This window comes from Chlorocebus sabaeus, chromosome 21 (assembly GCF_047675955.1).
Source record: "Chlorocebus sabaeus isolate Y175 chromosome 21, mChlSab1.0.hap1, whole genome shotgun sequence".
Lineage (NCBI taxonomy): Eukaryota > Metazoa > Chordata > Mammalia > Primates > Cercopithecidae > Chlorocebus > Chlorocebus sabaeus.
Window position 1 is genome coordinate 65,973,152 of NC_132924.1, and position 20,841 is coordinate 65,993,992.

At 35.9% G+C, this 20,841-nt stretch overlaps 1 protein-coding gene across 5 annotated transcripts in view; it reads left to right on the forward strand.

The window, feature by feature from the left end:
• The window catches only part of ELAPOR2 (endosome-lysosome associated apoptosis and autophagy regulator family member 2), a 179,920-nt gene that overhangs the window by 105,455 nt on the left and 53,624 nt on the right, over nt 1-20,841 (forward strand). For 4 of the 5 annotated variants that reach the window (XM_007982316.3, XM_007982319.3, XM_007982318.3 and 1 more), the window contains exons 3-8: nt 1,463-1,658; nt 4,323-4,470; nt 7,344-7,430; nt 9,332-9,437; nt 10,473-10,625; nt 11,214-11,302. In XM_007982316.3, coding sequence (XP_007980507.3) covers nt 1,463-1,658; nt 4,323-4,470; nt 7,344-7,430; nt 9,332-9,437; nt 10,473-10,625; nt 11,214-11,302 — 779 coding nt within the window. Of the gene's footprint in view, nt 1-1,462; nt 1,659-4,322; nt 4,471-7,343; nt 7,431-7,504; nt 8,370-9,331; nt 9,438-10,472; nt 10,626-11,213; nt 11,303-20,841 lie in introns of those variants that run through there. The other variant, XM_073009162.1, reaches the window with a different exon arrangement.

Here is a 20,841-nt window from a genome sequence, read left to right on the forward strand (position 1 = left end):
GGGGGCTGCCACTGCCATCAGTATAGCCCTTAAAGGTACCTATTGTGATTGTTATCTCATTTTTTTAGAGACAGAAACTAAGGCCTAGAGAGGTGAAATAACTCACTCAGTGTCATAGAATTAGGAAGTGGTACAGCCTCATCCTAGGACAGTTTTGACTGTGTAGCCAGAATGCCACATTCTTTGCATAATCTTTTTTTATTTTCTCATGTTTTACTGATTGGGGGTTGTTGATTTGAATGTTAGAAGTTCATTGTATGGCATCTTTAAGGTTTTCTCAAGAAAAGCATTATATTAATTCAGTGAATAAGTAGATGTGTGTGGATTTTAGCTCTAATTCTTTAATTAGTTTTCAAAAATTAGCTTATTTTTATTTCTGGCTAAGTTTTCTAATGTATTCTAAAAGAGAAGAGTCTACCTAAATGTGGGGCTTCGCTGCTTTACATTCTGCTGGGAGATTTGATTTTCTTCAATGAGTAATTTGGATATCTCATTTTGTCCTTGTTTCTTTACTATCTTGATTAAAGGATTAGAAAGCCCTTTTCCAGGTTGGAGTCACTAATATCATCTTGCACAGAGCCATGTACTTGGAGGGTGTTGATTTCCATTTGTTGAATGAATACTAACTTAGCCTTCTTTTTGGTAATGTGTCAACAATTCTTCACATTGCTGTATCTAATATCTCTGAGTACAGTTCTCAGAGTTTGCAGAAAGCTTGACATCAGAAATAAGATGGTGGTGGAAATGACTAGGTTGGTGTGAATATTGAAAAAGTGGGCTCATGCTTTCAGAGTGGAGATAATCTGTTCAGCTATTGCACTGCTTTCCTGTTTCCCTTTTTATATTTAGTTGTCACTCTAAACAACTAATCAGCTTTGGATTAGCATTTTATTTGGACTTAGTATGTGCCCGATACAATTAGGAATCCAAAAATAATGATCCTTGTTTTCTTAACGCTCAAAGTCTCACATCAACTTATAAATTGTCTTAATATGTGCTTATCCACTGATTAGCATAAATTAAGTGCTTTAATGGAGGTATTATAACAAGTGCACTGTAGGAGCATGAAGGGAGGTGCAGCTGACTTCCCATTGGGCCAGAGAGGGGATCTGTTATGAAGTGAGTGGTTTTTGAGTTGAGAACAGAAGTGTTCCATGTAGAGAAGGTAGAATTGGCCAACATCTCTGGGAAAGAAGACCACAACAGCAGGAGAGAAGATGAAATATTATGGGAATGATATGAATTCTGTTTTGGCAGGAAGAAGGTGGGGCAAGGGGGGTCGGCTTGGAAAAATAGGTTGGAACCAGATTCTGAAATGCATGTGGTGATAAGGGGGACTTGAAACGCTTCCATTAGGGTGTGACACAATCAGAGTTTTATGAAAATAATTCTGGTGACGGCATGAAGGGGAGGAAATTGATGGGAGACTAAGTAATGGGTTGTCCATTCTTCTGCCTTCCAGCTTTCTCCTGTGCTTCTGGAGAGTATCTAGAAATGAAGAACCAGGTATGCAGTAAGTGTGGTGAAGGCACCTATTCCTTGGGCAGTGGCATCAAATTTGATGAATGGGATGAATTGCCGGCAGGATTTTCTAACATTGCAACATTCATGGACACTGTGGTGGGCCCTTCTGACAGCAGGCCAGACGGCTGTAACAAGTAAGAATCCAAAGCAGCCTTTGGCTCTTAACTGAATATTTGAGAAGAAAGTAGTTGCTCTTTTCCAGAAAGAAGATGAGGATAATCTTGGTACTGTTTGTGGTGATAGATAAGCTAATTGCAAAGAATCATGTTTTTTGGACAGTCATTGCAATGAGTTTTCATGAGGTTAAAATCATTGCCCTCAGGATATAATAGACACTGTATGCAAAAATGTAATAAAGCTGTTAGAGAAACAAATTAATTTTCTCATATTTATGGCTCATATTATGGCTACAGTTAAGCCACTGGTGTTTGTACTAACCTTTTTCTGATTTTTAACAGATACTTCCAGGTGTTTTTCTTTTCCTCTGACAGGAAGAATTAATAACCTTCATTTAGACACTTGATTATCTCCTATAAAAGAGAGTGGGTTAAGTACCTAAGGTGGAAAGCACCTTTGCTTAATTCCTACCTCTTTTATAGGGGATTATTAACTTTGCATATCACAAAGCTGGCAAAATGTTAAACTGTTTTGAAAAAAACAAAACAAAATGTTTGTCTTTGAGCTATATCCCTTCCAGTTATCTTGTATTAACTATGTAACATTTCCTTTCATATGGATTTGCTTAGGAGAATTCAACTTTAGGGCTCTGGCTACCCCCTGACAAGAGTGGCCATTCAGGAACCCTACATTTTTACCATAAGCTAAGGATGCTGGGGAATTATTTAGCTGTGTTGAAAGGCATATTCATTCCCTCCCTCCCTTCCTTTCTTCCTTCCTTTCACTCTACCTTTTTGCCAAATGATACCAATTTCTTTATTTTAATCTCTTGATAATAGGATTATTTCCTTGAGAGAGTGTGTGTTTTCAGTAAAAGAGTTCCTTAGATGATGGTACTAGTAGGATGTTGTGGGACCTCAGATCTTTGTTTTGGTGGCCAGGAGATATTGACAAGGCTTCTTTTTCTGCCTGGAATAGTTTATGTATAAAAGAAATTGAATAAGCGGAAGTTTTTCAAGGTAATGTCTTCTAGTGTGATTTTCTCGGTGTAAATTTCAGTCTGGGCTGGCTCTGTGGCTCATGCCTGTAATCCCAGTACTTTGGGAGGTCGAGGCAGGCAGATCACCTGAGGTTGGGAGTTCAAGACCTGCCTGACCAACATGGAGAAACCCCATCTCTACTAAAAATACAAAAATTAGCCTGGCATGGTGGCAGGTGCCCATAATCCCAGATACACAGGAGGCTGAGGCAGGAGAATCACTTGAATCCTGGAGGCAGAGGTTGCAATGAGCTGAGATTGTGCCATTGCACTCCAGCCTGGGCAATAAGAGTGAAACTCCGTCCACGCTTGCATACTCTTTATTTCTTTTTAGTTGGTTGGGTCATATAGGAGATGTATGTTGAACTTTCTAAAAAGTCCGAGCTTTTCAAAATGGTTATATCATCGTAGACTCCCACCAGTAGTATATTTGAGTTCTAGTTATTCTACATATTTACCAACATTTGTATTGTTAAGTCTTGTTTTGTTCTAGCCCTAGCCATTCCAGTGTATGCACACGTGTGTTTGTGTGAAATAATATCTCCTTGTTTTAATTTGCATTTGCCTGCTAGATGATAATGTCAAACATGTTTTATGTGTTTATTGTTCATGTGTTTATTCACTTTTGTGAAGTCAAATTGTTTTATCCATTTTCTACTTTTTTTTTGGTCATTTGATTATTAAGCTAAAGGAGTTCCTTGTACTTTCTGAGCATGGGTTCTTATGTGTATATATTTTTATAATAAATATATAGTCTATGCACACACACACACACACGTCTCTGTGTGTGTAACACTTCTTCCCAGTTTGTGGCTTTTGCCTTTTTTGTTTTCTTAATAGTATCCTTTGAAAAGCAGAAGTTTAAAATTTGAAAGAATACAATTTATCCTTTTCTTCTGCTGTGGTTATATGTGAGGATATCTTTGCTAACCCCAGGTTGCAAAGGCCAGAAATTACTGTATGCATCCTTATGGTAACATAGAGTTATTATTGTACCTTTATATAATGTTAAATTTTACAACAGCATAGTTACATCTATACCCTTATCTTCACACTATTGCCATATATTTAGAAACATGTTATAAACTGTACAATACAATGGTATTATGTTTTAAATAATTAGTTGCTTTTAAAATAACCTTACAAAGATTTAGGAACTCAAAAGCCAAGTCCATCACTGATAAGTTCATTTCATATGACACACAACTTCCTAAAAAATTAAGGTGAAAAAATATAGCTTTATATGTTAATCTACATATTTATCATTAGTGGTGCTCTTTCTCCCCTTCTATAGATTTGCCATGTGTATAGGTTTACAAATAAAACTGCAGATGTCTGAAAGAATAATTCCATCTAAGGCTACTAAAGTTAGTTATCTATTTGGTAATCAAATTTTGGGTGAAAAATAACAGTTTCATAGCAGATTAATCGTATAACCTTAAAAAGATTTAGGAAGTTATTTGCCATAAGAAATGAACCTCTTCTCAGTAATAAAGTTGGCCTTTGAGTTCTGGAAAAGCTTCTGGTGTTTTCTGCTGTGCTTTGCTGATGGAACTACTCGTGAATCTGAGTTACGTAGCTTTGTGAACAGAAGAGGTTTCAGAACATTAATGTAAAGTGCCTCTTGGTTTTGTTTCCGCAGCTCTTCTTGGATCCCTCGTGGAAACTACATAGAATCTAATCGTGATGACTGCACGGTGTCTTTGATCTATGCTGTGCACCTTAAGAAGTCAGGTTATGTCTTCTTTGAGTACCAGTATGTCGACAACAACATCTTCTTTGAGTTCTTTGTAAGACCTTTTACATTCTGGAATTTACTATTTAAGGGACATTCATGTAGATTTCCCTTAGTCAGTTGTTGCCATTCCACTTTATTCTTCCTCAGTTTTTTTTTTTGTGTGTGTGTGTGTGTGTGTGTGTGTGTTAACTGAACCTTTTGATGTTAAAAGAAAACTTTAATTTTTTTCTATAGTATTTTGTTTCCTGGTTAATATTATTTCTTTACCTCCGAGATCTCACCTTGCAGCATAACACTGGGCTTATTTAACTTTCAGTTATGCTCATTATATAACCATTTGGTTTTGAGTTTTTATGTGACAAATATTTCTTCCAAGATTCATGTTTACTTTACCTTTTTGTAGCTACAGATAGTATTCTGTCAAAACTGTGTTTTTTAAACCAATTTTAGTTTTCACTTTAAAGTTTTTTATCTTTGCAATTTCAAATATTTTTTGCTAACAAGAATTATTTAAGTGCATTTATGAGAAATTTTTTTTTAAAGTAGAAGTGGCTGCATGTTTCTGATTCTGTGAATTTTGTACAGTCTAAAAACATCAATGAATGGGATATTGATGTCTTTGAAAAAAAATTAAATAACATTACAGAAGATAAGATAATCACCTAACAAAATAAGCTGTCACCACTAAAGTTACTTAACTATTATTAATAAACAATATCTAATCTAGCAAATATTTATCATGACACAAATGCTTGAGCAAATGTTCTCAGATTGACTTCTCACACCAAACCAAGTGTGTGTTGTGCTTATAAATGGGAGACTATCTTGAAAAATGTTTCTGCAGTCCAGATTTCAGAAACAAATGTACTGAACATTCTAAAACAAATTTGTGTTGTTGGAAATGGGAATTTCTAAATCAGAAGTTTGGTAGCAAGAGAGATTTTTCATGAAAATATGAGCTTTATATTTGAAGTCAAGAGATTCTGGCTGTAGTCCCAACTCTGCAATTGTTAACACTGTGTTATTGAGCAATTAAGTAAACCTTCCGGCACTTAGCATTCACTTCTATAATGTAGATTATGTGACAATATCTTTCAAGGAGTCTCCTAGTACTAATATCTTTTGATGAGTTTAAGATGTTAAGTAACATTCAAACAGATTTATGTTTAAGCTGCATTTTGTTTGCAAAATCCTTCTGGAAGTGAACAATTCCCTGTTTCGTTGGACATTTTTGGCAACATTGCTAAAACTGAAATAAAGTTAAGAAGCAAAGCAGTTATCTATTTATTAGAATAAGTGTTTAGATTTGTTTTGCCCAATAAGTTCTTTGAGATATGTCAATAAAGTTTCATTACTTCCTTTCAGCGATGCCTTTGTTCTGGTCATAATCTGAAAAGGGATGGCAAAATCATGTTCCTTCCTCTATTGATGTTGCAGCTTTAGGGGTTGCAATTTATTGATTCAGAAGGTCAAAACTTCATGGTCATCATACTAATGGTTAATGGAAAGGAAGTGTTTGCAGATTGAAATATGCTGTTCTCTGAGAGTTGTACATATGGGCATTACATAATTAACAACAACAAAGTATTTAATTTTGGAACTATATGAAACTTTCATTCAGCTCTTCTGTTTTTGTTTTTTTTTTTTTAAATAATGATGAAACTGAAGCCTAGAGAGACTAAGTGATTAGACTTAGGTTTTACAGGTCTCCAGAATGCCAGCAGAATGTCAGGATAACATATGACATCTGCTTTCAGTGATAAAAAAAAGCTTTCAGCTTATCTACACATTGACCATTAAAGGTATATTCAGGGTCCATATCTGCTTTTAATTAGGTTAACACTTGCATTAGAATGGTCATTATGCTTATAATATGAATATGACACTTAAATTCAATTAAAGTAAGTACTCTCAGTAGCTGATATTCTCTGGCATTTGGATGGCAATAGGGTCTATTTTTTAGTTGGTAAGTCTTTAGGGAATAGCTCTTAAGGAGAACATTTTAATGTTTGTAGGTTGGTTGGGAAGATGAGTGAAGAAGCAAAATGATTTAGAGATGAAAGAGCGAGCCATTTCTTTTGGTGGGAATCTAGGTGATGAGATCTTATTTTAACTCTAATCTGCTGCTGTTTTGCAATATTGGAAAGGTGGCCTAACTTTTTGATGTCTCTGTATTCATTGTAGACCTGGAAAAGTAGTGTCCCAACTCCTTGACATTTTGGAAGAATTGCCTGGAAAGCACAAGGTGTTTGGTGTTCAAGATATCTGTAGTCATTTGAATTGGCATGGCAAATGATTAACGTTTACCCCCAAATAAAAATTTGGAACTTTGACTTTGGCCCTAGCCAAATTTTTATTTGGGGGTAGATGTTAATCATTTGCCATGCCAATTCAAATGTCTACAGATATCTTTAACGCCAAACACCTTGTGCTTTTGCATTTGGATTAGGTCCTAGGGAATGGAAAACAAAGTATACTTTATTTATTTTTAATTTAAAATTTTACTGCTGCAAATATTATAAAGAACAGCTTTGTTGATTTTTATACTATTGGGCCTACATGGTGAATGCAAGCTATGAAAAAGTTTGGGTAAGTTGAGTAGTTGTTTTGTACTTTGTCTCCTTTCTGTGCGTTGTCAGTGTTAGTCACTGTGTTAGTGTGCATTGTGAATCTTCTCACACATTCCTCTCTCTAATGAGCTAGGCTTTTTGTTACAATAATGAAGGTAGTTTACTTAGAACCACTCAGTCATATGCAGTTGTCACTTAGGCTCCAGAGGTCTTGGTATGTTTACTTACTGAGAATTACTCATGGCCATTGTTTAGAATGTGTTGAACGAGGTTCTTGCAGTCTGTGCTGGGTACAAAATTTAATTAAAGCCGTTATTCAAGACACTTTACTAGGGCCCTTGTGTTTAATCCACAGATTCAAAATGATCAGTGCCAGGAGATGGACACCACCACTGACAAGTGGGTAAAACTTACAGACAATGGAGAATGGGGCTCTCATTCTGTAAGTCTCTTTGTATTTCCTTCTTCTTTCCCAACTTTTCCTTCTTTTTTTTTCCCAACCTTTTCTTCTTCTTTCCCAACTTCCCCTTCCTTTCATAACTTTAAACAAAAGTGTGTTTTAAGAAAAAAAATCAAAATTAACTATTAATTTAGATGATTTCTGGTTAGGGAAAAAATTACCCCTAGTTTCATGGACTCAGCTTCCAATTTTCAGGGTCTTTTTCCTACCTTTTTCTTTCTTCTTAGTTTCCTTTTCCTTCCCCTTCCCATCATAGTCTAATTTTCCTCCCTTTCAAAGGGGCATCCATGAGAAAGAAGGCTGTTCAAAACTAATATACAAAACATTTGAGTTTCTAAGTTTGTAAATGTGCCTGTCATATGTGATCAAATTAGTGGCTCTTGTCATCGGAAGGATCTGTGAATTCCTTTTATCTTTTGCTGCACTGTGCCCAACAAGTGATATTCAAGCTTGTTTTGTTGGGTACTATGCTGTCTCCATTTGTTGGACAGCTCTGTTTATCACAAAATTTATCTATGTTTGGAGCCTCAACCTGCCTCCTCCCTATTTGCCACACATTGGTTGAAATTCTACCTTCTCTGGTTACATGAAGTAAAGTAACTGCCTGCTTCCTTACAGGACAGCTCCTTAAATGCTTGAAGGCAATTATCAGGTAACGATTCAGTGAATCTGTTATTATTTGAGGCACTGTCTCTTTGGAGTGAGACATAGATTTAATATCTAACTCTGGTTTATAGTTGTGTTTCTTTAGGCAATTTGCTTAATCTCTTTGTGTCTGATGTTTTCATTTGCAAAATAGGAATAATCTTTGCATGATTAAATCAGAAGATATGCGGGAAGGGCCTAATATGGTGCCTACAATGTAGATCGAGCTCTATTTCAATAAGTGACCATCAATCCTTGTCTTTGTGGTTGTAGCAGGTACCTCATCCTTGAGTGATTAATATAATGTACCCTTTCAGAATATTTTAAAAAATCTGTATATCTGATAATAATATTAATAACATTTAAGATCCATATACCTTAACACCCAGTTAGCTGGGCTTTGAAGGTACAAGTAACCCTTAAAAACAAATATGCTTTCTTCACTTAAAAAGATTTAATACAAGGGAAAGTGCTTAATGCACTACTTTTACTTAATTTATTACTTCACTGAAATAGTTGGGTGGATTGTAATGTCATACAGCTTGAATTTGTCCAGCCAGAGACTGCATAGAAGAATAAGGGGGGTAAATAAGAAAGCAAGGAACTCTTAAAATTAGTTCACTTACCTGTATAAACATGAAATTTATAAGAAAATTAGTTTGATTTTACAATTAGCAAATATTCCAGTAGCAAAGGAAACCAATACTACATATAGTATTATTAGTGTTCTAGAGTAAGAGAGTTAAATCAGATTATCACATAAGAACAGTCCTATTTTTTCTTGTTATTGTTGCTATATTTTTATTTTTTTTAAAATAAACAAACTCATTCTGTTGCCTTTTGTTTTCAGAACTCAAAGATCTTATAAATAGTGGCAACCCGTAAATATACAAGTGGGCTGAGGGACTTTCACCCTCTAAAATGGATTCTTTTTAAATATAAACTAAGACTTCATGCAAATGGTTTGAGAATCATTTTATGTGTTTGTTTAGACTTGAAGATTTCTTCTTTTCTATTTAATATATTTTGTGGATTAGCAAACTCCATTTTTTTTTCTTTTAAGAAAGTGTAAACTTCAGCGGAGGTTAGATCAGAATTAACAGTGTACTTAAATCTGTGGGTTTTAAATTAATGGCGTTTTATTGTATGGATTGAAAAAGTATGTAAGGGAGTAGCTTTTAGGTGTGGGAAATGGCATGGCTTATCTGACCTGAGTGCCTTTATGTTTCTCTTTATAGGTAATGCTGAAATCAGGTACAAACATACTCTACTGGAGAACTACAGGCATCCTTATGGGTTCTAAGGCGGTCAAGCCTGTGCTGGTAAAAAATATCACAATTGAAGGTATTTCATGGCAGTCTGGTTTAGTAGTCACTAGTGACTACTAAATATTTATTAAAGTTTTGGTTTGTCTGGTTCAAAGGTTTATAGAACAGAAATTAATATGTTAGGAAATCATATAGGTCTGGAGACCCTGGTTTTACTCCCAAGAAATCGACAGTTGTTTTCTTTTTTTCTCGTACGCTTGAACTAAATTATTTAATCATTGCAAAAAAGAGTAAACATGATGACAATTTTAGATGTCTGTAAACAAAATACATGTCTCTGTGTTAATAAGACCCTATTATTCCTCTGAGAAATGTCTATTGTGCCAGACATTGGGCTTACTCAGGGAACTGATGACCTGGTCACTGCTATATTCATAAAAATAACAGTAAACATCTTGACCTGACTCTTCCCTAAACCTTTTGTGCTTGTCTGAATCAACTGGGCAATTTCTGGCCCAGGAGAGCAGCTGATGAACCCTGGCATGGTTCATTCTCAATTAAGGGTATTTTTAATTAAAGCAGTGATTCTCCTTTATTAAACTTTGGCTTACATTTTAATATGTTCAATGTGGGCTTGTTCCTGTGAACAATGTGTTAACTCATTAGTCATAAGGACATCTGCTGGCAAAGGCTGGAATTACAAACCAGAGGAGAAGTCAAGCCATTCCTAGGTCTTACCTGTGACTTAATCAGCAGTGGGAAAAAAAAAGGGAACGGGTTATCATAAGGATCAGATAATTACAGGCCTATAGAATTAGAGGGAACCTTAGGGTTTATCTCATTTTTGAGTTAGTGGAGTTGTCTTTTGACAGCTCAGTTAATACAAGTACTATACCTCTATCAAAACTACGTCACTTGTTTGCTGACTTGATTGTGCAGTTCCTTGCACACAGTAAATGCTTTCTTAGTGCTGGATGAATAAGATAAAAGATTTGGGCTGACCTTACTGTAAATATTTCTCCCTCACTTCTGGGTAGATGCAGAAGTAGGTGCTGATTTGCTTGTTAGTATTGGGTCCTCTTCCCATGCTCTGTTTTTCATTACCACACAGGGGTGGCGTACACATCAGAATGTTTTCCTTGCAAGCCAGGCACATTCAGCAACAAACCAGGTGCGTTCAACTGCCAAGTGTGTCCCAGAAACACCTATTCTGAGAAAGGAGCCAAAGAATGTATAAGGTGTAAAGAGGACTCTCAATTTTCAGGTAGAACTAGTTTATACTCTGCTTTTTTCTTTCTAAATGTATGTTAGTCAAGTGTACATTTATAAGCCAGAAGTTACCCATAAAGTATGACAGCAGTGGTGGCTGGAACCGAAGTGCTGAAGTGAATTGATGTTGAATGGATAAAATATGACATCTTCTCCCTTTCTGCATGACTTTCCCCTATATAGGTCTATGATTTGTTTTTCTATTCCACACCCCATAGGTAACTGCTATGGATATGTTTAGACTAATCTAAAAGTGTTTGTACTTTTACATGATTTGGTGTAGAGACATATGTAGAAACTTTTAATTTGTTCCAAATTTCCAATGTACAGCGATGATGGAAGAAATCTAATATCTTCTGGGAAAAACTGTGATATATTACTCCGTGTGTATCATAGAAACACTTATTGCTCTAGGGAAAATAAAAATGTAGGCATTTATTTTCTTTAGACCTAGGTAGTTCTACCTAAATTGCCCTGGTAAGTTTATTTGTACTTTTTAGTTTGCTTTTTCTGTTTTGCTTTTTGCCTTTTCTTAGATGCAAAATAATTGACCCATTTCTGAAACGCTTTTTTTATGTTGCAGAGGAAGGATCCAGTGAGTGTACAGAGCGCCCTCCCTGTAACACAAAAGACTATTTCCAGATCCATACTCCATGTGATGAAGAGGGAAAGGTACCAGCAGTGTTGCGTCAACTCCATCCCATATTTTTGCAACCTTCTTTCCAATTTGAGCAGACTAATTTGTTTATGAGAGAGATTTATGACACACGTATGTAAGTGTAAAGGGGAAATTTTAGAGTTTAGGGTTTGAAGTCTGCCTTCCTGGCTTTGAATTTCAAATATACAATTAAGTCCTGGGGGTAACTTATTTGATGTCTCTAGGTCTCAATTTTTTTATTTGATTAATAGGGATGATATTGGCACCTACTTTATAAAGCTGCTATAAGAACATTCAAGATACTTAATGTAAAGTTCCTAACCCAGTGCCTGGCGCATAGTGCTCAGTAAATTACTGCTACTTTTAACAGTTATATTTTTTCCAGAAGTAATAACATGAGAGAGCACAGCCTTAAAATGTGTAGTGTGACTCACAGGATGGAAAGTTCTTATAACTTCTCTTTAATTATTTGGTTACTCAGTAGATTTTGTCAGTAAAAACCATGCAGCCATGGGCTATTCGGTTATGGCAGATTACTGTGTAATTGCAATGAGAAATGCAAAGTAAGTACCATATAAACGGCACATAGCCAGAGGAAAAATGCACACATGAGCTCTGCAGTTGACCTGCTCTCCTCTTAATTAAAGAATTAGCCTACACCAGCCTGTGTCAGTGAGGGGAAACTGAGATCAAAATGGCTGCTATGGATCGTTGCTTCTTTATCTTTGCATCTTTGAAATAATGACATTTATTTTCTTGACTTAGTTTGGAAAGCACATATAGATGTCAGGAAATTTATTACTTTCTTCTCTTATTTTTGCATCCCTAGATTCTAATCTAGATTGTTATATTATTATTAATCTTACCTTAGGTCCTTAAGTATTTTTTAAGGAATATTATTTGGAATGGTTAAGAGCAAGTACAATCTAGTTTAAATTAGTGGCAAATTGCAACGATAAGAAGTACAACTATTACTTTCAGTAAGAACAGTAACTCAAACTAACAGCTGTTAACTGACAAGGAGTTGTAAAGTAAGGTCCTGATAGTCCTATCCATGATGCCAAGTAAGGGCTGTTTTTTTAGAAAATATATGCAGAGAGGTACCATTAAGGTGAATTGAAAAGTAATTTCGACTATGTTTGTTTAGGTAAACTTTTCTTAAACTTGCCTTATTAGTAAGTAAGGCAAAAGTAAATTTAGTTTATTTTATATAATAATCAGTTCAATGTTACTGAGGCTTAAAGGAATGGGATCTAATGTATAATAGGATCTTGTCTAATCTACAATGAAAATATACAAAAACTGTATTTTTATTATGTTAATTACATCCATGAGTATAATGGCAGTAAGTAGCATGACAAAATCTATTTGACCTGGGCCTAATGGATGTAAGACCTTATATTAAATGTATAATATGCAGAATACACACAGATGCATAGACACATATGTGTATAAGGGTGTACACACAGGCATGCTGTATACACATATACACAAATTATATTTTTCTGTTGTGTCTGAGTGAAATTTGAACATGTTCTTGGTATAGAAGAAAACAATGTGCTAGCATGATTTTTTTAAAAGAAAAGTGGTTTAAGATATTTCAAGATAAATGTTTCTAGCTTCAGAAATAAAGCAATGGGGACTTAGTGAAATAATATATGTAATGAAGTTTAGATTGCACATGTGAATTTGAGATTTTTTGGGTAACATTTTCATTTGTTCTGGTTTCATCTTTTAAAATGGCATTTTAGCTGGGTGAAGTGGCATGCACCTGTAGTCTCAGCTACTTAGGAGGTTGAGGCATGAGGATTGCTTGAGGCCAGGAATTTGAGGCTGCGGTGTGCTATGATGGCACCTGTGAATAGCCACTGTACTCCAGCCTGGGCAGTGTAACAAGACCCTGTCTCTTTAAATAAATACATAAATAGATGTTTAATTCTTGCTGAGAATAGCCTGGTGATTTGCCAGTGGTTTAATGATGTTTCTCAGGTTGTTCAATGACTATATGTTGGTTCTGTCTGTCCTGTTATGTTCTCTTTATCTTATTTTGCCCTACGTGGAGAGGATCAAGTTGATTGACAAGGAAATCAGCTATTGAGGCATATAGATTCCAAACATTACCCTCGATATGACATAGGAGTGTTACAAGTTTTCTGTATTTATTTTGAATCTTAGTTTAAAATAGATTGCTTAAATTTCTTTCTGCCTGTGGGGGAAGTTTTTCAGGAAAATTTTAATTTGTAATTGAAATTATTCTAATTAAGAGATTCTTATAAACATCATGAAAAATATGGAATGGCTTGCTCATTCATACTTTTAGTAAATCTTTACTGAGCACTGGTTATTTACAGAATACTGGGTAAAGAGGGCAGAGCTAAGGATAGAAGAAAAACGTAAATGTCTCCATAGATGTAGAGCAGTGGCTGTCGAATATTAGTGTTCATCAATCTCACCTGGAAGGCCCTGTCCCAGATTTTCTAATTTAGTAGGTCTGGAGGAAGGCCTGAAAATTTGCATTTCCAGGACGGTGCCAGGTAATTCTGATTCTGCTGGTCCAGAATCTCAGCATTTCGAGAACGATTGGTCTAGACTCTAGAGGAAGATAAATAGTCAGTCATAGAAAATGAGTTATTATTTCCAATTGGGATTAGTGCTACAGCAGAGAAGTTTGAATTTTATGAGGTTCTTACCCAGTCTGGGAAGGCCTCAGGGCTGTATTAAAAACTGGGCAAGGCCGTGGAAGGAGAGCATTTTTGATAGAGGAGCGGGATGGCGAAGACCTGACATGGGAAGGAGCATGTTGTATTTGAAGAACTAAAAGAATGTGTGACTAGAATGTGGGGATGTGGGTGAGGGATTGCATTAGATGCAGCTAATGACATAAGCTATTGCTAGAAAAGGCATGGTTTCACAGGGCTACATTAGGAATTTTGGCCTGTATCCTAAGAGCATTTAGCAATCCCTGCAATTTTTTTGGTATCAGAGTGATGCAATGTGATTGGATTTATACTTCATATAGATCCCTTTGGCAGTGTTTTATAAACAAGATTAGAAGGGGACTAGAGAGAATGAACACTTAGAAGTCTCATAATGCCCTTCTCCAGGTGAGAGAAGAAGGAAGTGAATGATAGTAAAGGGAATAGACAGAAGAGTATGGATTAGAGAAATAGGAAGTAAAGTTCACAAAATGTGATGGTTAATAAAATGGAGGGGAGGAAAGTATTAAAGGTGGGTTGGTAGAGGTACTATTTGGTTAGAGAGAAAGTCTAGAGGCAAGGAAGGAAAGACCGTGAGTACAGTTTTGATCATGTTGTGAGATGGGGCAAGAGGAGATGTTGGAAGGGCCATTATGTACATCAGTCTGGAGCTTAGTAGAACATCTGGGCTAGCTATGTGAATCTGAAAATTACAGCAAATAGCTGGTAATTAAAGCCTTGGGGTTGAGTAAAAGTTTTCAGGGAGATCATGGAGTGGGCTTAGAAGTCAGCCATAGCTAGGAGAGATGAACAGGGATGGTGCCTGAGGAAAATGGCTGGAGAAGTGGGAGAAACCAAGGGAGTTACTGTCATAGAGTATTTGCATGATTGGAGTGGTTAAGAAGGCTGATGCTCCTGAACAATCACCCTAGATGAGGGCTGAAAAGTATCCATTGGATTTGGCAACATTGAATTAAATGGTGGCTTTAAAGAGCCATTTTAAAACATGGAAACCAGGTTGAATTGGGTGAAGAGACATAAGGGTTTAAATCCTCTAATATATATAGTAAGGCATTCTCTCACCAAATATCTGTGGGACTTACTACGTATCAAGTTGTGAAGGCCCTATACAGATGCAGAGAAGTAAACAAACATGGATAATTACTTGGTGTTTTTGGCCCATGGTTAGGTTATGAACGTCTCAAGGAGGCAACACATTTTTATATGACATTATTCCCTGTGGTGAATAAATGAGGATTCCTAAATGTGGCTTACTTGAATTAAAACTTAGTATATGCAAAATAGAGATGTAAAACATAGATAAATTAAAGAATATTCACTTCTCAGTAAACATTCACTACAAAATTAAGTAGTGAGCTGAAAGTTTTATGTATGCTTTGTTTAAACAAATTAGTGCCTACTTCTTACATAAAATGAGGTACACTCATATAGGTGCACAGAAGCACATATACAAATTCAGTGTTTGATGTTTGAACTCAAAAGAATACTGATCAGTGATTTTACCAACAAACCTACTCCCCTAGAAGATGGGGTCTTTCCCTGTTCAGTGTAATGAAACAAATACATGGAACTGAGAGTGGATGTCAAGCAATGCAGGCTTTATTCGAGGGTCATGAACTGAGAAGTAGGAGCATGGTTCACAACTTCTCTGTTAGTGAGGGGTGAGGGAGTTAAAATATAGGATTTCTCTAATGAAGTGATTGGACATGAAAAGCAAGGCGAGGAATATTCATGTGTTTTCCAGAAATGGGCAGTAAACTTCCTGGAACTAGAGTGCTGCCTGCCTTTTTGTCCTTTTATGGCTTCTTTTGGCCATTGTCATGGCACTGGTGGAAGTGTCACTTAGTATGGAAATAAAATTGTGAGATTATAATGAAACCTGAGATCCTTTAAGTCATTTGGTCATCTATCTTGGTTCTAACCAGTCTCAGCTGGTCTGGTTACAAAGGGAACTTTTTATCACAGGCATCCTGTTTCTTAAAGATAAACACAGGTAGGGCAGGGTGGAAATTCAGCTATGTTATGTAGGCATTACACCAGGTAACAGTGACACTAGGCAAGAGTTAATCAAGAGAAGATGTGTTGTAATGTTAGCAGGATATTTGACAGAGCATCTCATGATTTCCTTATGGATAAGATGAATTGTGGACTAAATGATATGGTTAAGTAGATATATGACTAATTGAAGAATCATATATAAAATGTTTGATTTGATAAATGATTATCAGCTTAGAGTACAGTATCATATATATTTGATATATTCATTTATTTGCCATAGGAATATAAATATAGCAAGTCATTTATACACACTGTAACTCATACAAAGAAGAATATAAGTCAGATGAGTTTTCAACATTTTATTTAAAAATCATTAACTTCATAAAGACATTAAGAATACGTATATCAGTTTGTGAATCAATAAAGATTAGAATGATAAAATTAAGATTCAGAAAGACTCCAGTGTGCTTGAACAATGAGCTCAAATTGGTAAAATCAAAATTTATTTGTGTGAAATAAACTCTCAGATATAAAAGCATTGAGAAAAGAGAAAATAATTACTTGCAAAGAAGATTTCCAGGGAAATTCAAGCTTTAAAAGACCTAGCTCACCAAATAAAAAATGCAACAGCTATTTAAAGTGGGGAAAATTCTTCCCCCACAAGAATACAAAGAATAGTTTTCAATTAAGCTGTTCATGGTTAAAAACAGCAAGTTTCTCATTTGTTTATCATATCCACAAAGGTTGTCTCATATCCACTACAAAAGGGAGTGGGGAAAAGGTTATTTCTGTTTGGGAGTTAGTAAACAGAAAAGACTTAAGTTTCTATTTATTTTGGGTATTACACTGAGGCAGAGTAACCTGTGCGGTGTTTGTCTCCCTCAGCCACTCCCCTATTGTGGGACATGATTCACATGTTTCCTTTCAATGGGTGCTTGAGGATGATTATAAATTCTCTAGTAATGAATTAAAAAATATGTTTCAGAAATTGGATGGGAGCCCTGACTCAAACCAATGTAAAACTGAGGAACAGAGAGGGGAGGAGGCAGGAGCCTGTTGACTCGTTTAACTGGGAAGTCAATATAGAACAAATTATTTTAAGTTGTTATCTTGCTGTGTAATGCTAATATTCTTGGCTCAATTTGATTTCCTTCTCAGGCAAGCCCTTTCCGGTGTTGCAAGATGCTCACTGTCATCTCCACCCAAGCCATTATTATCCTCACAGCTCTTGATACTACGAACACTGACTGAAGCTTCAGAAAAGACTGATTGGCCTTGCTTGAATCATGAGCCCAAAGCCAATCAATCATTCTCTTCAGGAGTGTTGGATACTCTGATTGGATGTCTTAGTTCACCTGCAAATTCCTGTAGCTGGGGAGGCCAAACTCTGTAATTCCCAGTTCCTTTCAGCATCACACAGATCAGTTCCCAAAGAAAAAAAGGTGGTTACAGTTACCAGAATAAAAAGAGAATGATTTTGCACAGGTTCATAGAAAGCATATACTCTTAAATATCATAACTAGGTCTGGCGAGATTGTCTTGGTATACTGAGGATTTCCATGGAAATTTGCACATACCTTCTTGATATTTACATAGTGATTATAGATTGAAAAATCACTTTATCACAAATACTTGATCGTTTCCCTTACCAGATTCTCAGCTTCCTGTATACAGGGACTGGTTCTTATTTATTTAAAAAAAAAATCTCTAAGCCTAGTGTAGTACCTAGCACATAGAAGGTAGTGAAACGTCTGTTTAATTAGTGAGAATTAGTAAATGAATGAGTGATTATCACATTTTGAGTGCTGTGTTCTGTCTTTGACATACAGTTTGAGAAAATTTTGACAAAAGGGGAAGAATCTAGAGGACAGAGGCCAGGATATTTTGTATAAAGTATGACTGAAATATTTGGAAATATTTTTTCAGGTAGAAGGAAAACAGCAAAGGATGGAAAATTGTGATAATCTTTGTGATGTTTCCTACTTGTCTTACAGAGATTTGATATGTTTCCTTTGGTCACTCATGGCATTTTGTGTTTCTCTTGGAGAAGATAATGATGAGACAGTAATTGTGGTAACAGTAATGGTAGTGTTAATACCGCGAGCAGCCATCATTTCCATATTTGTGAACGTACTCTCTTCATATGTGCATGTGTGTGTATATGTATGTGTATTCAAACATTACCTCTAATTTCTTTCAACATCTGTGTAATTTAGACATTCCTGTACCCAGTTTTCAGATAAGAAAACTGAGGCTTAATGAGGTTAACTAACTTCCCTGTGATCATAGCTGGTCATAGCTGGTCTTAGGTCTGGAATTCTAACTCAAATAGTCTGTTTCAAATTGTAGTGCTTTGTATCCCTTTCATGTTTTTTAGTTTTTACATTATAGTAGCTGTGAACCTGTCTTATCATTATTAGACTACAACCTTTTTTCAGAGCAGTTTGCCTAATTCTTGAATCTCCCATAGTGCTTTGTCCTATGCATAGTAGGTACTCAGTGAGAATTTCCTTAATAGGGTATTTCAAGTATTTGAAGGGAAATTTTAGAAAAGAAGAACTCAGGTGAACTTAGAGAAGGTAAATTCCAGTGGGACGTAGTGATGTTCTAACAAACAGAGCTGCCCAATACTGGAATGGCATGTTTTTTCAATTGGGGAACTTTCTGCTGATGCTCAAAGAGTGCCTGGCAGGGAGGATATTTTAAAAGGGCGCCTTCTTAGAAGTAAGCATTAGGCTATACAACTTCATCTCTGGAGAGGTGAACTCCAGATCACAGAGAGTTTGCTAGTGTTCAAATGTCTGATATTTTATTTGCCTTTTAATGATCTTCAGTGTTGCAAATTATTCCAAATGCTCAATGTCTGTAACACAGTACTTCTAAATTATATAGCAGGACAAATATGTAGGGGATATTAAAAATAGGGTGTAAAGGGATTCAGTTTTTAGATCTTCCTTTCTGTGCACAGGATTTAAGCAAGTCAAATATACTTAGAGCCTATGTTTCTTAATTAGGAAGATGGGAGAATATGGAATTTCTCAGAGACTAGGGATTTCTGAATTGTTTAAAATAAAATTTTTTGAATAGTCTGTTTTTAGCACTCTTTTTTTTAAAGCAGCTTTATTGAGATATACTTCTCATACCATATCATTCATTCATTCATTCAATGAGTATAATAATTCCGTGTTTTTAGTATAGTCACCACAATTTAATTTTAGAACATTTTCTTGCTTAAAGCCCTGAACTGCTAGTAAAATGTTAAATTTCCATGGTGTCTTCCACATAAAGGCAGAAGATGGTCAAAGCTGTTAAGTATTTAGGGGATATATTAGTCTGTTCTCACACTGCTATAAAGAAGTACCTGAGACCAGATAATGTATAAATAAAAGAAGTTTAATTGGCTCATGATTCTGCAGGCTGTACAGGAAACATGGCTGAGGAGACCTCAGGAAACTTATAATCATGGTAGAAGGGGAAGCAGGCATGTCTTATGTGGACAGAGCAGGAGGAAGAGAGAGAAGGGGGAGGTGCCACACACTTTTAAACCAGGTCTCATGAGAACTCACTGTTACAAGAACAGCAAGGGGGAAATCTGCCCCCATGATCTAATCACCTCCCAACAGGCCTTACCTCCAACATTGGGGATTACAGTTCAACATAAGACTTGCATGAGGACAGAAATCTAAAACATATCAGAGGGGAAGGAGGTAAACACATGGGAAAAGAGAAAAGCAGCAAAGCCTTCATAGAAAAGGAAGGTAGGTGAATGCTGGTATGTATTTGGGCAGGCTGACGACCTACTTAGCACAACTGTACATGCTGAGCATGGCTTTGAAGGAGGAGTCAGATACAAGTTGGCAGCATGGTGTGGGTAATTCCAAGAGAGACAAATGATGAGTGCCCAGTGGCTTGCAACTGGAAAAGATCAAGGTTTGAGAACGGCTGGGAGATAAGAAATTGCCTGCTTGGCTGAGACCACCGGAGCCAGAACATCATGGAGCACAAGGCAGTTAGGTTAGGGTCAGTTGGTAGACCTTCTAAAAAACACATGTAATTTAGCCCTGATGAGTTCAGCCAATGTATAAAGACTTAGTACATTTGTGAAGTGACAACTGCAGTAAGAAATCAGACAACCTTGGACAAAGCCAGTCTCAAAATTTGCCTAAATTTTAGTCCTCCCAGTTTTGAGTTCTGTTTTTATATGAGAATCAGCTTCCAGTTGATTCTTAAACTGTGTGATTTTTAAAATATGTTTTTTTCATGCTATATATGAATACAGGTACTGGGTCTCTTTTGTGATCTTAATAATAACCTGATAACTTTTGCTATATTAGGGTTTTGGTTTTATAAGACATTTCATAATTTTATCTCAACTTGCCCAAAAATGAATTGATTATTGATTTTTCACCTGCACTGGGAGCCCTCTGGTTCTAAGTATCATTAATATTATTATCTTTACCTAGTCAGCCAGACTTGAAAGCATCTGTCTCCATTAGAAAGAGAGGCAGAGAATCAATCTGCCATGTGAAACAAGAGGCTTTGTAAATAAAACTTTTACTATAGAGCATTTGAAATTTGATTTCTACATTTTTAAGTATCTTAAAGTGGTGTACATTTTTAAATTTTTAAGAAATTAGTTTGCACATATTGAAAGTCATGTGGTTAACTGACTTCTCAAAATATATTTGCATATTTTATTATTTTTACCTTTACCAAACTGACTGTTGTTGACTGGTGTTACTTTACCATTTATTAGTTGTGTTTGACTTTTGGGCGAATTAAGAGCTCTAATCTGGAGTGTTTCCTGATTTATAAACTTGAGGATAGTAATATGTACC